Source organism: Nyctereutes procyonoides, unplaced genomic scaffold (assembly GCF_905146905.1).
Source record: "Nyctereutes procyonoides isolate TBG_1078 unplaced genomic scaffold, NYPRO_anot_genome, whole genome shotgun sequence".
Lineage (NCBI taxonomy): Eukaryota > Metazoa > Chordata > Mammalia > Carnivora > Canidae > Nyctereutes > Nyctereutes procyonoides.
In genome coordinates, this window is record NW_026575135.1 from 52,831,526 (window position 1) to 52,847,996 (window position 16,471).

Consider the following 16,471-nt stretch of genomic DNA (forward strand, 5'->3'; position numbering starts at 1 on the left):
TAATAATAAGTGATACCCTACGTATGTCATGCTTCCCACGCTGGGGAAAGTATTCACGTGTGTTCTCTTGCCAGATCTCCTCAGCACCCCATGAGGCAGGCAGGTACATGGACTGTCCACCACTTGCTGGTGGAGGAACCAGAGCCCAGAGGGACAAGGGGACATTTGGTCAGTGACAGAGTTCAACTAAAATCTGAGTCTCCGGAGTCCCATGCCAGGCTTCCCCTCACCCTCAGCCAGCGCGGCTGGCAGTGCACCACCCTGTTTCTCACCAGGAAGCCAGGACTTCCTCTGTCCCTGTCGGCTCTGGGCACCACCCCTCAAAGATGTCAAGGAGCTAGCTAACCCCAAACCTGAGGAGGAGCCTCCCGGAAACACAGGGTAATGCCACTCTCCAGCATGTCTGCAGGGGGCACCTGGCCAGGGCCCACGCCATGTGCAGGTCTGCAAGAGCACATGCACCTAACCGGAAAGGCCCTGGGGCAGTGCTTCTCAGCCGGGGGGCTTATCAGGGCACTCTGACCCCCGGCATCCGCCCCCCTCAACTATTTCCCTTCTCTGGCTGTTTTGTTTGCCTTCATTTTCCTCAGAGTTCTGTCTCCCTTCATGGGTTATCCAGGTCTCTGCAAGCCACCTAGAATTATTTTGGGATGAAGGTAGATTTGACCCAGTGGTAGGCCATCTACCCCCACAGGCCCAATCTGTCCCACCACTTATTCTTTTAAATAAATTTCACTGGGAGCGCCTGAGTGGCTCAGTGAGTTAAGCGTCTGACCCTTGGTGTTGGCTCAGGTCGTGATCAGGGTAGTGAGATCCAGTCTCTCCTTTAGCTCTGGCTCAGCCCCAAGTCTACTTGGAACACTCTCTCTCTCTCTCTCTCTCTCTCTCTCTCCTCTCCCTCTCCCTCTCCTCTCCCTCTCCCTCTCCCTACCCCCCCCCACCCCATTTGGTCATGAGCTCGCTCTCTCTAATAAATAAATCTTAAAAATAAATAAATCTCGTTGGAGCTTATGGATGCTCATTAATTTATGTATTATTATGGTTATCTATGTGGTTCAAGGCAGAGTTAAATAGCAGAAACTCTATGGCCCATGAGGCCAAAAATATTTGCTATCTGTCCCTTTAGGGAAAAAAATTCTTGTTTTAATTCCAGTTAGTTAACACAGTGTTGTATTAGTTTGAGGTGTACGGTATTGTGAGTTGGTACTTCCATACATCACCTGGTGCTCGTCACCGTGTGCTCCTTCATCCCCAACACCTATTTCTCCCATCCACCCACTCCCCTCTCCTTGGTAACCATCAGTTTGTCTTCTGTAGTTAAGAGTGTTTCTTGGTTTGCCTCTTCTTATTTTTTTCCTTCACTTTTTTGTTTAGTTTCTTAAATTCCACATGAGTGAAATCATATGGTATTTGTCTTTCTCTGACTTATTTCACCTAGCATTCTACTCTAGTTCCATCCATGTTGTTCCAAATGGCAAGATTTCATTCTTTTTTTATTGCTGAATAATATTCCCTTGTATATGTACCACATCTTTAGCCATTCATCAGTCAGTGGACACTTAGGCTGCTTCCAGAACTTAGCTATAGTAAATAATGCTGCAGTACACACAGGAGTGCATGTATCCCTTTGAATTAGTGTTCCTGTGTTCTTTGGGTAGATACCCTGTAGTATGGTTACTGGATCCTCATCACCTGTTTCATTCATCCCCCCAGGCTCCTCCCCTCTAGTAACCATCAATTTGTTCTGTGGAGTTAAGAGTCTGTTTCTTGGTTTGCTTTTTTCTCTTTATTTTCCCCTTTGCTAATTTGGTTTGTTTCTTAAATTCCACATGAGTGAGATCATATGGTATCAGTCTTGTTCTGATGTACCTCACTCAGCCTTCTACTCTAGATCCATCCTTACTGTTGAAAATGGCAAATTTCATTCTTCTTTGATGGCTGAATAATATCCCATTGTGTCTGTGTACCACATCTTCTTTATCCACTCATTTGTTGACAGATACTTGGGCTGTTTCCATAGTTTGGCTATTGTGGACATTGCTGCTAGAAACATAGGGGTGTGTGTATTACTTTCATAGTTTTATATTCTTTGGGTAAATACCTAGTAGTGCAACTGCTGGGTCTGCAGGTAGTTCCTAGTTTTAAGTTTTTGAGGAATCTCCATACTGTTTTCCAAAGTAGCTATACCAGTCTACATTCCTACCAACAGTGCACGAGGATTTCTTTTTCTCCACATCCTTGCCAACACCTGTTGTTTCTTGTGTTGTTGATTTTTAGCCATTCTGACAGGTGTGAGGTGATATCTCATTATGGCTTTGATTTGCATTTCCCTGATAAGTGATGATGAGCATCTTTTCATGTGTCTGTTAGCCATCTGTATGTCTTCTTTGGAGAGATGTCTGTTCATGTCTTCTGCCCATTTTTTAATTAGATTATTTGGTTTTTGGGTGTTGAGTTTTATAAAAAAAAAAAAAAAGCTTGCCAGCCCTACACAAGGCCATCCTGCAGAGCTTCTCAGCAGGTGGACAAGAACCCCCAGGAAACCTGCCAAGCAGGCTCAGGATTAGTAGGAGGAATAGGTGAGCTCCAATCTTAAAAAGTGAGAGCAGCGAGCAGGGAAGGTGTTCCAATCTGGCCACAGAGGTGAATGAGGCCTTAAGTGGATATACAAGTTCCAGGCAGACAATAAGGAAGACCAATGAAGTTCCTGTTGCCCAGGCCGGCACAGCCCTGCAGGCAGCTCTGGCTGAGCAAGGGGGCTCAGCTGCAGGGTTTGTTTTCCTGCAAAAGCGGGACAACTGGCTCTCCTTCCCAGCCTACTTAGTAGAGAGGCCAACCTCATTGTCTTCCTCACCCTGTGCAGGACTTCGGAGAGGACAACTCCCTCTACATCACCAAGGTGACCACCGTCCACATGGGCAACTACACCTGCCACGCCTCCGGCCATGATGAGCTCTTCCAGACCCACGTCCTGCAGGTGAATGGTTAGTAAATGGCTCCATGCATGTCGTCCCCTCAAAGCGTTCCCAAAATGCTGCTCACAGCAACCCTTCCCACTTCTATATTCTATCTGAAAAATGTGTCTGAGCCCAATAAAACCCATCTCTCTCAGAAGTAAAGGGAGCAGTGGAGAAAGGGCAAAACCAGCCAACTAGTTTCTCTGGCTTCACCCAGAAGCTACCTCTGATGAAGTGATAGTGGTGGTGGTGGGGGAGGGGGTGAGTCATTTGGGCTAGTCATGCTCAGCAGCTGAGGCTCTAGCAGAACCCTGTAGAATGTGCCCTGCCCATGCCACAGTGACAGCCAGCAGCTGCGCTCTTGGACCTTGTGAGTAGCAGACGCTGTCTAAAACACACCACTGCTCTTCTGGGTGCTATGCACCCATATCACTTGGCCAGGGAGGCAGGACTTCCTCCAGCAGGGGCTGGTTCCCATCTCCCTCCCCAAAAGGCTCACCAAGCCTCCACTTGGCCTGCTAAGACAGAACCTGAACAGGCTCAGGAGGTTTTCGTTGCTTCTCAGGGACCCCTGTGTTGCCAGGACTCCTAGAGGCTGGGAATAATAAACCCCTCCTGATGACAACTCCTGATGACAACACCAACGATTAAAATAATGTTTTCTAAGCACTTACTCTAACCAATCCCTGTGCTAACACATCACGTGCACTTTCCTAGTCAGTATGTCGTTTCAACTCAGGTTATGGAGAAATCTCTAGGTAAGGCCATTGGTCTGGAGTCACACCACTTCCTAGACCTGGGACTGTGCTTTGACCTCTGCATCACACTGCTGACTGGCCCATCCTGGCCTCTCCAGCCCTCAGAACAAATAAGCCATCACAATGCAAAGCAGATCAACACCCGAGAGAAGTTAGACTCGCCCAGCCAGGCTGGCCTCAGGCCTAGCACTAAGCAGGGTGTTCTTGTGTCAGTGTGGAAACTTCAAGTCAGCCCTAGAGCATCTGTGCCAGCTGGTACTCAGGGCTTCTGCTCTGAGATAAAGTGAGCAAGGTGTTAAGAATAATTACATAATGAGGCTCAATTTCACTTAACTCTGGAACCAGGGTAACAAGCCATTAAGGACACCTGGGTGAGCTCAGCTGGAGTCTACATTTACCCTACAGGATGTTTGAGGGATTTTTATAACTATACATAGCTAACCCATATCTTCGTATTTCCCTTGACCTGGGACGTATTTAATTGGGGTTTTGTAGCTGTGCTCACAGGCTTGAATGCAGGCCTGTGATAATGTCACTGGATTCCCGCAGAAATAACCCAGGAGTTTCTAGTTATGACAGCCCCTGGGGGAGTTAACCCCACCTCAGTTTAGGGCCAGTGTGAAGTGTGGCCAGCAGGCAGTATGCAGGGCTCTCCTCCAGCAGGGGCAGAGCGTGTGCTTTGCGGTGGGAAAAGGGCTTTTCCATCTGAAACTGGCAAGTGGTGCCCAGCATGGTACAGTGTTGGTGACTGGTTGGGAAACAGCTCTATGTGGTTTGTCCCAGGCCCCTCAGGTCCTCAGACAAGCCTGGAGAAGGGAAATGAACCAATATTCACAGATTTTTAATTCTGCCCTTTGTATCCTGCCCTCACTTCACAAGAATGGCGGGTGGGCGGGGTGCAGGGAGTGGGGGGCAGGTGCCACAGGGAGATGGCTTGAGCCTTGTCCCCTTTATTTCCTCCAAATGACGTCTCTCAGGGGAGGGGAGCCACCTGCGGAGGGGGAGGGACCTGAGTATGTCACAGGTAAGAGTCTATACTCGCCTCAGGAAGAGACTCTGGTCCTAGGTGCCTTCATACACTAAGTGGCAAGTCCATGGTGCTCGGGGTGCCCTTCTGCCCCATGCTGCCCAGAATTCTGAGACTGAGGTCATGATGTGGATGAGCCAGTTTGTCACTCCCAGCTCTGAATCTAAGAGCAAGGCCCGGACCCAGAAGCACCATGAGGGATTGCTGGGCCTCTCCCACCAGGTGTGAAGCAGGCTGTGCAGCTGGCATTGGAGAGTCCTGTTCACACCATCCCCAGCCACCTCTCACCCCCACCCTGGAGCTCTGCCATTATCCAGTCTCCAACGAGGATGCTTTTGACCCAAGGGAGTCCACATATATCAAAACCTCCCATTGGGAACCAAAAGAGGCCACTTGAGATCCATTTCCTAACTGCTGATGGATTGAAGGCTTCTCTTCCATTGGAAGCACTATCAGCAGTCGGAGGGAACATGCTGGGACCTCTATACTTTGTGATAGTGTCCTATGTCATTAATTTGGCCCCTTGAGCTTAGCTCCCATGACAGCCAGACAAGGTCACTTGGGTGGCCCTAGCTCCAGTAGCCCACAAGGTTCCTGGGCTGGGCCGACTCCCAGGCACTTGGGGGTGATGTGGGGGACCACTAACCAGCCCGCTCAAGGGCGCGCCATACTAAAGTATGCCTGGAGTTGCCTCCCAAGGACAGATGTCCACTGCCTGCTGACCTGGGAATAAGATGCAAGGCTTTCCAAGTATTTTAGAAGTTAGGTTGCTGTGTTGGGGAGAGAGAAGGGAAATGTCCTATGTAGGAAGATGGGAAGTTGTTGAAAATAGAATGGTATGAAAGAGACCATTATGATAGCTTCTACTGAACACCTCCTGTGTGCCATCCCTGTTTCAAGGTTGAGGTAACTAGCACTCAGAGAGATGCAGTGATCTCAGGATCCCAGGACCCAGCCCTGCAGTTGCCAAGCAGATTTTGACTCCAGAGCTCAGACTCCTGACACCTGCCCTGCCCCTACCATACCCATCCTTACCCAGGGCACGGTGTTACTGCTATTGGAGAACCTGGGTGTCGGATACAGATGTGGTCATTCAGCAGCTCAGCGTTGGGCTGCAGCGGACTACACCCTAGGGAGGGCAGGGGATGGGCACCCTGCCTCATTCCCCTCTGCCCCTAGTGCTGCACTCAAGCCTGGCTGGAAACAGCTGGCATCATGAGCACATGATGACCAGGCCACAGCAGTGACCCCTGCCTCAGTGGAACTGAAGTTGGCAAACCGTGTGGCTCATGGGGGAGAGAAGGGGGAGAGAAATCAGCAGCCAAAGTTACCTGGGGCATTTGTTCCCTTTTGCCATTCATCCCAAGCATGATTGAAAACTATGGAAAAGGTCCCTGAGCTGCCAGGGTGAGATATGGTGTGGTGCTCAGCGGTGCTATTGGAGGTCTGGTTTGATCCCCACTTGGCCTGGCAGGTGGCCTGTGGCCTACTAAGCTGAGGCAGCATCTGGGGCACACCGCGAGCGATGTTCCGTGTCTGTTCCCCCAGATAGCTTCTCCTCAACCAGAGAGAAGGGGCTGGAAATGCAGAAGGGCAGAGAGAGGGCCCTGCCCAGTTACCTGCTTCTCGGAAGGCTCCAAGCAAATGACAGATGTCCTGGGGAGCTCATGTGCGACCTGGGAGCCCAAGACCCAGAGCTAGCACTCCAGGGAGCAGGAGCCGGGTGGGGGCTTCTCTGCTCTAGGCCCGGTGCAGACCTGAGCTGGCAACAACTCTGTCCCAGAGTCAAGACATGAACTCAGAGCCAGCCACACCTGAGTTCAAGGGCTTGTACTGATCTGTCCTTGATACACAAGGAAGGCAAATAGACTCACCTGTAAAATGGAAATAGCGCTAGTACCTCCTGCCTTCTAGGCCTGATGAGAGCTGATCTAAAACGCTTGGAGAATGCCTGATACAGGTGAGTTCACAGTCCAGAGCAGGACACATATGGGAGAGATGTTCAGTTGTCTCAAGCCACATTTAGCTATAGTTGGTGGACACAAATGGCCTGAGCTGGTGGCCTCTCAGGGAGCATGCAACTCATTATACAGATGGAAAAAATCAAGACCCAGAGAAACTGGCCAAACCAGGAATAAAATGCTTCTTTCTGGAGCTGCCCCACTTCCTGGTGCAGGGGCCAGACCCCATATACAGGCCAGGCCACCATCTTGGGAGGGCTTCTCCATCCACAACTCTGCCTTGACCTGCTCAGCTAAAGGGAGCCCTTCTAGACAACTACTTCTCTCCAATTATTAGTGTAACTTCCTCATAGACCTGGCCTCCCAGAGAGGAGGCCCAAACACTGACATGATTTATAACTTCACACAAACCTCCTGCATTGCCCTCATAGGAAGGAGCGAGAAGTTCAGATATAAATGATGAACCCATTAAAATAAAAACACCCTCAAACTCCCCACAGTTCAGACAAGTAACAATTCCTTCCCAAAACACAATAACCCTCTCCCAAATCTGTTTATTACTCTAGCTTGGTATTTTTGTGAAGGCACCTCTTACTTAGGACATATTTATGCTGCCTTTCACCTTGGAAATGATCCATGTTTCCCAAAGAAAACGGGCCTTTGTGTTACATATTCAAATGTTTTCACTGGAGGGTTTTGCAAATTTAAAAGAAAATGAATGTGTTTACCCAGAATATATTAATTTCAAATGATTTTTAGTGTGTGAGTTAATACAGCTGTAAGGCCAAAGGAAAACAGGTGGATCACCGTTGCCAGCAGGAAGCTGTGTCTCCAGCTCCACCCCTTGGTCTCTCACAGTGGGAATGCAGGACTTTGTCTGACTGGGCCCCATTCCGGTGGGGACCAGGGCTCCTGGCGTGTCTCTGACACCCCCTATGTCTCTTGAGCTTGCCTGTCCTAGCAGGAAGCTGGATCCAGAGCTCTAGCTCTGGCAGGAGTCACAACTTCTGCTCAAGGCAAGCAAGCAGGTGTTCAGTCAGAGCCGGGGGCCTATGCCACAGCAGCTGCAGGATTGGTAGACTTGTCATCATGCGTAAAGAGGACAGTTGGGTCTCAGGTCAGTGAGTGAGCTCCCACCCCACTACTGATGGGATGATGCTTTAATAAAAAAAAAAAAAAAAATCCTTGGGATAGCCCCAGTGGCACAGCGGTTTAGCGCCACCTGCAGCCCAGGGTGTGATCCTGGAGACGCTGGATCTAGTCCCACATTAGGCTCTCTGCATGGAGCCTGCTTCTCCCTCTGCCTGTGTCTCTGCCTCTCTCTGTCTCTATGAGTAAATAAATAAAATCTTTAAAAAAAATAAAAATAAAAATAATTTTTTAAAAATCCTTTTGCCAGGTTGCCAGTTGGCAAGTGATCAAGTCAGGGGCCTCTCAGTGGAGCTCCTTGGTGCCTTGCAGTTACATTCCACAGCACAGGCCCCCTTTGTGCAGGGCATTGAGCCAGGAAGGCCAGGGGGCCTAGGACTGCATGCAGGGTCCCTTCGGTTGCTGTTGGCCTGGCTATGTCCCCGTAGTCTCCTCCGTGCGAGCCTATCAGGACAAATAGGATAGGAGACCTAGTCACTGATTCACAGAAGGGTGGCAGCAGCTTCCTGGCCGCAAAAGCCCATAGACCACGTTCATAGATGCATACATGCAGGCTGGTCCCTGTGATCTGGGTTCCCACCACCCGCTAACCTCATCTCTTGGCCCCCATCCCTCCCCAAATACTCCAGGCCATGAACTTGCCCCCAGTTGAGAATGCTCTCCCCACCCCTTTGCTGACACTTCATCTGTCAAGTGTCTGCATAATCCACATTCAACAGATAGGTACTGAGTTCTGCAGGCCCCTTGCAGGCCACTCATTGGAATCCATGAGCAGACCCAAATCTATCCTCATGGAGCAAATCTACAGGTAACAAGGACTAAGGAGAAAAATTAAAACACAAAGGGATAAGGAAAGTCAGATAAAAGGTAGAAATGCTAGAGGGGATGGCAAATGAAGGCCTTACTGAAAAGTTGATGTTTTGTCAACTTAATGGGAAAGTCACCAGTCCCTCCAAAGGATCTCGGTCTGAACATCTAGACAGAAGACACTGGCTATATTCTTAAATAAGAGGAGGGTGGAGGAGCGGGTTTCAGGAAGGAAGCTCAGAAGCTCATGCAGACATGGTAAATGCTGGGTGTTATGCAGCCAGTTGGGTTTCTAAGTTTGAAGATGAAAGGACAGGTTGGACCAAGGAGCACTGGTCAGCTGTGCCCAATGCTGAAGACAGCTCAGGGGCAGATGAGGACAGAGAGTTGGCCATTGGGTCAAGTTTGGCATGTGGGGGTGGCTGGAGAAGAGCCATTTCCACAGTTTGGTGGGGAAATGTCTGCCTGGAACTGGCTCAGGAGACAATGGAGAGAGAAATTAGAGCCCCCAGATATGGGCAAATCTTTAGGAGGCTTCCAAGAACAAAAATAGGGCAGCACTGAGGAGAGAAGTTGGGGGAAGGAGAGGTTTGGGGGCTTTTTCCAAGATGGAAATTAAAAGCTTTTTATGGACTGATGAGAATGCTCATTAGGAAGGGGGAAAGGCACCGGAGTAGGAAGGACGTGCCAGGGCAATGTCCTGGAACAGGCGGGAAATGATGGGATCTGGAATGCAGCTGGGCATGGCAGATGATGCAGAACCAGAGGAGGGAAGGTGAGAACTGAGGAGGACACATGCCCCACCTCCCAGCCCACTCCAGGAGGAGGTGAGGCTCAGAGCCACGTCCCCTTAAGAGGCTGCAGTAGAAGCAATGTCGCCAGGTTTCCATTTTGAGAAGGTAAAGGAACATTCATACAAGGGTTTGAGGATATAGGACATTTTTCTCATGGCTGAACATGAGTTCCAGAAGATACACCGAAGGTTTGTAGGATGAGCGATGGCCCAGAGCCCCAGGCATCTTGTGAAGATGAACATGACCCTGAATGGAGGGCATAAAGAAAAGTGTCCTGATGATCCCTATTTGTGGAGTTAAGGCAAGACTAGAAAGAGAGGGCTTGGGCAGATGGAGCATGCAGAGGCCTGAGGCCCTCTCTGTAGTCCTGCAGATGGAGGGATGGAGATCCAAGGAGGAATGATCTCGGCCCCCAGCATGGCTCATGGAGACCTCACGGCCAACAGAGCGGACCCCTCCCTGTGAGCACCTGTGAGCAGTGTTTTCAACTCCTGCCAGGGGAGGTGTCTTTACCCAGTAGACAGTCCTATATTTTTAAGTGAATGACTTATTCCATACCCTTGACTTTCAGTTTCATTTTGTTCTAGAATAGGGCCATGCATTTCAGCTCAGAGTTAGCCCTGAATTGGTCTTCCAGAGCTTCCAAGTGAGACTTGACTCCGGGTTTCTCTCAGAACCTGATCGGTAGAAGTAGATCCTCCAGCCCCATCCCAGACCTCCGGGATCAGAGACCACGGTGTGGGGCCAGTGTTTGTTTTAACAACCATACCCCCTCCCAGGGGATGCAGATATACACTATGGTTTGAAAACTTCCTGGGTAGGTCCACAGATTCTATCAAAGGTCGGGGCTGAGACAAAGGACAGTCTTCAAGGAGGTGCTAACCACTGGCCCTCTCACTGAAGAGGCCAGTTCACAGTCCCCAGTCCTACAGACAAAGCTACCATCAGTAAAGGGACAAGCAGCGCAGGTGTAAGGAAGCTCGGGATTTCCTTTGTGAGTTGGAGAGTGGATCCTGCTCTATTCTGGCAAATCTTCCTACACCCCTGTCCGCAAGCACCCAGAGCTCCCTTCTGGTAATGCCCATCACACTTGGAATCCACTGATGACTCTCCTTCCCCCAGACAGCAAGCTCCATGTGGATAAGAACTACTACGCTCTTACTCCCTGCTCTGTCTGGAACACCTGCCCCTTGGGTGGTATTTAATAAATGTTAGCTGCATGGAATGAATTGACAGAGCTTTGTAAAACCAATTCAGACCATTAGTATGGCGCCTGACTCAGAGGTAGGGGTTCCTTCAGCCCTCCCCTGTTGCTCACCTCACCTCCCCCTGCTTTGCAGCATTTGCTGCTGTCAAACTTGTAATATCTGTTAGGGGAAAATGCCCATCGTCACTCTCATTTTTCAAAAATTTCTCAGCTGTTCTTGCACATTTTTTTTCCATGTAAGTTTTAGAACTGTCTTGTCAAGACCCCACCAATTGATTTTAATTGCAATTAGATTAAATGCATGACTTAGTTTGGGGTAGCTTGTTTCTTAACCATAGTAAAGCTTCAGCTCCCAGAACATGTCTCTCCAATTATTCAAGTCTTTTTTATGCCTTCAGTGAGGTTTTACAGTTTTTTCATTTAGGCCCAATGTGTTTTCTGTCTGATTGCTGTCAGTAAGTAAGTAAGCTATTAATCTTATATGCTATGGTACTGGCTCCCTTTCTGCAGTCACTTACTAAACCTTACTACTTTGGGGTTCGTTATCTGGAGCATATACAGGTAAAATATCATTTTTCTATCCTTTTAATACTTCTCATTTCTTGCCTTCAATTGACAATCACACTGCTTCATGTTGAGAGTCTGATATTGCCTTCTTTCCTTTTTGCTTTTTTTTCCAACTTAATGTTTCATCATTCTGAAAAGAATGGTGCTATTTCTTCTTTTTATAGAGATATTCTTCATTGTAGGAAGCAAATATCATTCTGTTCCTATTTTATTGAGGTTTTTTCCTCTAAGGAATTGATTTTGAATTTTTCTCAAAATCCCTTTCACTGTCTAGCAAGAGAACCAAATGATTTTTCCTTTTTGACTGCTTTGATCTGGGAGGTGATTAATTACAGATTTCCTAATAGTTAGCCATTGACTATATTTGATCATGCTAGCCTTGATTTGCCAGTATGTCACCTGGGATTTTGGTATATCAAGTCCTACATGAGTTAGGTCCGTAATCATCTTTTTTGTGCTCCCTTTGGCATGTTTTGGTTCCTAGGTTATAGTGGCTTCACGATACAATCTGCAACATCTTCTCTGTCATATTCTCTAGGAAGTATCCATTCCTTAAATGTACAAAAGAAACTTCCTATGAAACGACTCAGGGTATCTTGGGGTTAGTAGCACTTTTTTAAAAACACCTTTTTTGAGGTGTAATTGATTTACCAAAAAAAGACACATACTTAATGTATATAGTTTGTATACTAGGACATGTATACATGGGACATGCCCATGATACATCACCACAATCCAAGTAATACTTGTCTCTATCACCTCCAAAAGTTTCCTTGTGTCCCTTCATTTTCGTTTTTCTTATCTTTTTGTTTGTGGTAAAAACCGGTCACATGAGATCTACCCTCTTAATCGATTCTTAAATGTACAATACAATGTTGTCGACTATAGACCTTATGCTATGCAGAAGATCTCTAGGACTCATTCATCTTGTGTAACTGAAAAGTAGCACTTGAAAATGTTTTAAATATTCTCTTCTTGATTAGTTCTCAATACTTTTAAGTTTCCATTTTTTTTACTAGGAGTATAATCAACATACGGTATTCTATTAGTTTCAGGTGTGCATCATAGTAATTCAGTATTCATTATGAAATGATGCCCATAATAAATCTAGTCACCATCTGTCACCAGACACAATTGTTACACAGTATTATTGATTCTATTCCCTACACTATATATTACGTACCCTTGACTTATTTTATAACTGGAAGTGTGTACCTCTTCATCCCCTCACCTGTTTTGCCCCCTCCACAAGCCCTCCACCCTCTGTTCACCAGCAGTGTTTTTCCTGTATCTGTGAATCTGTTTCTGCTTTGTTTTGTTTGCTCATTTGTTTTGCTTTTTAGATTCCAGGTATGAATGAAATCATATGGCATGTGTCTTTCTGTGTTTGATTGCACCCTGTCTGATTTTACGTAGCATAATACTCCCTAGGTCCTTCGATGATGTCACAAATGATATTTCATTCTTTTTATGGCTGAGTAATATTCTACTGTATAGATACATATCTCCTTTATCCAGTCCTCTATGGATGGACACTTTAGATTGCTTCCATATCTTGGCTATTGTAAATAATGCTGTAGTGAACATCAGTAGGCATATATTTCTTTGGGTTGGTGTTTTTGTTTTCTTCAGATAAATACCCAGAAGTGAAATGGCTGGATCATAGGATAACTTTCAACTTTTTGATGAACCTCTACACTGTTCTTCACGGTGGCTGCATCAATTTATATTCATACCAGCAGTGCTCAGGGTTCTCTTTCTTCCACTTTCTCACCAACACTTGTTACTGTCTTTTTTATACTAGCCAACCTGACAGGTGTGAAGTGAGATCTCACTGGGGTTTTGATTTGCATTTCCCTGATGATGAGCGATGGTGACCATCTTTTCATATCCCTGTTGGATCTGTATGTCGTCTTTGTAAAAATGTCTATTCAAGTCCCCTGTCTATTTTTTAATTGGGTTAATTGTGGATTTTTAATATTAAGTTGGGTAGGTGCTTTAAACATATTTTGGATACTAACTCCTTAGCAGATGTAGGATTTGCAAATATCTTCTTCCATTCAGTAGGTTGCCATTTCATTTGTTGATCATTTCCTTTGCCGTGCAAAAGCTTTCTAGCTTGATGTAGTCTCATTTGTTTATTTTAGCTTTTGTAGCCCTTGCCTGAAGAGACATGTCCAAAAAAAAGATTGCCAAGACTGATGTCAGAGAGCTTACCAGCTATTTTCCTCTACGAGTTTTTTGGTTTTAGGTCTTACATTCAAGTCTTTAATCCATTTTTAATTTATTTTTGTATATGGTATAAGAGAGTGGTGCGGTTTGGGTTTTTTGCATGTAGCTGTCCAGTCTTCCCAACACTGTTTATTGAAGAGGCTGTCTTTTACCCATTGTATGTTCTTGTCTTCTTTGTCATGGATCAATATATACGTGGAGTTTTTTTGTGGGCTGTTACATTGATCTGTATGGGTTTGTTTTTTGGGTTGGGGTATGTGTGTGTGTGTGCGCGCGTGCGCACATGCATTCATGCCAGTACCAGACTACTTTGATGACTATAGTTTTATAGTATAGTTTGAAATCAGGGAGAGTGAAACTTTCAGTTTTCTTCTTTCTCAAGATTGCTTGGTCTATTTGGGTTTTCTGTGGTCCATACAAATTTTAGAATTCTTTGTTCTAATTCTGGATGGAGATTGCATTGAATCTGTGGATTGCTTTGAGTACAATGGACATTTTAGCAATATTAATTCTTCTAGTACATGAGCACAGAATATTTTTTGCATGTTCGTGTCGTCTTCACTTTCTTTCATCAAAGCCTTAGAGTTTTCAAAGTACAAGTTCTTTACCTCCTTGGTTAAGGTTATTCCTAGGTATTTTATTCTTTTTTATGCAATCACAAATGGATTAATTTCTTAATTTCTCTTTCTGATTGCCTGTTAGTAGTGTATGGAAATGAAATCAATTTCTGTTTACTGATTTTGTACCCTTTGAGTTTACTACAGGCATTTATCAGTTCTTGTAGTTTTTTGGTGGAGTCTTTAGGATTTCTACATATAGTATCATGTCATCTGCAAATAGTAACCGTTTACTTCTTCCTTTCCAATTTTGCTGCATTTTATTTCTTTTTTCTTGCCTAATTGCTATGGCTAGAACTTCCAGTACTATGTTGCATAAAAGTCGCAAGAGTTAAAAAAAAAAAAAAGTTGCAAGAGTTGGCATCCTTGTCTTATTCCTGATCTTAGAGAAAAAGGTCTCAGCTTTTCACCATTGAGTATGATGTTCATCATGGGTTTGTCATCTGTGGCCTTTATTATGTTGGTGTACATTCCTTCTATATCGACTTTGTTAAGAGTTTTTTCATTATTGTTCCCTTTCAAGTGATCTATTTCATTGAGATTTTCAGATTTATTACCTATGATTAAATATAATACTTTCATATTTTTTTTAATTCCCTATGTTCTTTCTCTATTTTTTTCATTGATCAAAATTGTCAAAGATTTGGCTATCTTATTAATATATATAACAAACCAAGTCATTTATTTATTTATCAGTTCTAGTATTTTTTGACTGATTCAGTCATTTCTGCTTCTCTATTGATCCTTCCCTCACATTCTTTGGATCTACTTTATGTGTGCTGGGCAGGCTTGTATAAATAAATGGTGATATAGCAAGAGCAGAAGTTTATTAACTCCTAGGTCATGGCCACCCACACTGTAGAACTCTGGGCACTCTACCACCTTCTCCAATTCCCCACTGGTCCAATGCTCCTAGGTCCCCCAGTTCTAGCTCTGTGCTCTTGAATTACACCTTCCTGATCAAAACTCTACTATCTATTCAACTTGAACCTCATTCCTCCCTCTTCCAAATTCACAGTGTAGGGAAGTTGTCTAGATAAGTTATTATTTTCTTTTCTTTTTGAACAAAAGGGAGTCTGAGAAAGGAGATCCACTTCCATGTTCTAAGCAGCCCTCTAGATATGTCTTAGCTAGAGCCCCATTTACCTCCTCCATCCCAGTGACCTGATCTACAATAAGACTCTTCTGTCGTACCCTGGAACTTTTCCCCAAAACTGCCAACAAAGAAAACCTAGGAAATTATTTAGGTTGTGTTTTTGTTGGGTCTCTGTGTGCTTTGTCCTAGGATGCCTCTAAGTTCAATATTACAGAAATAGCTCTGAGCTATTCTGAAGGTGGGTTCATGCCCTTTGCTGATTGTCCATTTGGCTTTCTCCTCAGCCCCCCAGCTTTACCCCATAGGTGAACCAGAGGAAAGATTTGAAACTCAGACTGAGTTAATCAGATTAGCAGCCTCCTAAGGAGTTTTGAGAGGAGTTGCACAGTCCATTTCTCACAACAAGGGAATGAAGTTTTTTCTTTGTCCTCAGCCTTCCCAAGCTAGATCACTAGAAATCTTGCTCATGTTCCAGGATTAACAGTGTTACCTCCTTCTACATAAGCATCAACATGTTCTACCTCTGGTCCTATGAAAAATCTCTGTCCTAAAGTACTGGGACACTTTCTTTTATCAGACAATAGGAGCTTCCAGATACCTTTGGGAAAATGTAGCGGCATATTTAAGGAAGAATCCATCTTCCACCTTTCCAGAATAGGTGTGTTGAGTTTAACATCCAGGGGTCTTTACATAAGCTAATTGGAAGTCATTTTGGAAGCATGTAAAGTAAAATATATAAATAGGTAAGAGCCCTCAATCCCACTGAAAATGATAATTATTTTACTTCCTGGGCCCAGAGCTAGGGATGAGAGGGAAGATACTCCAGACAATCTTCACTTCCTCCAGGCATCTCCCACATTCCTCCCTATCTCACCATCTGTGGTGGATGCCAATACCTTACCCACCTGTGTTCTTCCCATGAATGGACCAGGTTACATCCTCAGTGCTGACCTTGACTGGCAGGGCTCATGGCTGAGCCAAGGAGGGCACATTTGCCTTTCACCCATGGTGCTGGGGGTGAGAAGTAGAGAAATAACTATGATCCACTGGAAAATCAATGGACTTCCCCAGAGTGGTGATGTAATTAGTAGCACTGCCAGAAAGTGATCATAAGTGCTTTGTGAAGCACTTCCTGCAAAAAATTAAGCCCCTGTCCAATGGTTTTCCGATAACAGAAATAATATATCTGAATTTTATTCATTCAGAAATAAATGTGCAGCGGCTATTGCCCTTTATGTGTAGCACCTAAACAGCATTCAATATCTAGATGTCTTTCTGATCATATTTAGAATAATGGCG

General features: G+C 45.4%; 1 protein-coding gene across 2 annotated transcripts in view; it reads left to right on the top strand.

Annotated features, from left to right (window-relative positions):
- The window catches only part of FSTL4 (follistatin like 4), a 399,727-nt gene that overhangs the window by 352,257 nt on the left and 30,999 nt on the right, over window positions 1-16,471 (top strand). For both annotated transcript variants that reach the window (XM_055302728.1, XM_055302729.1), the window contains exon 8: window positions 2,864-2,984. In XM_055302728.1, coding sequence (XP_055158703.1) covers window positions 2,864-2,984 — 121 coding nt within the window. The remainder of the gene's footprint in view (window positions 1-2,863; window positions 2,985-16,471) is intronic.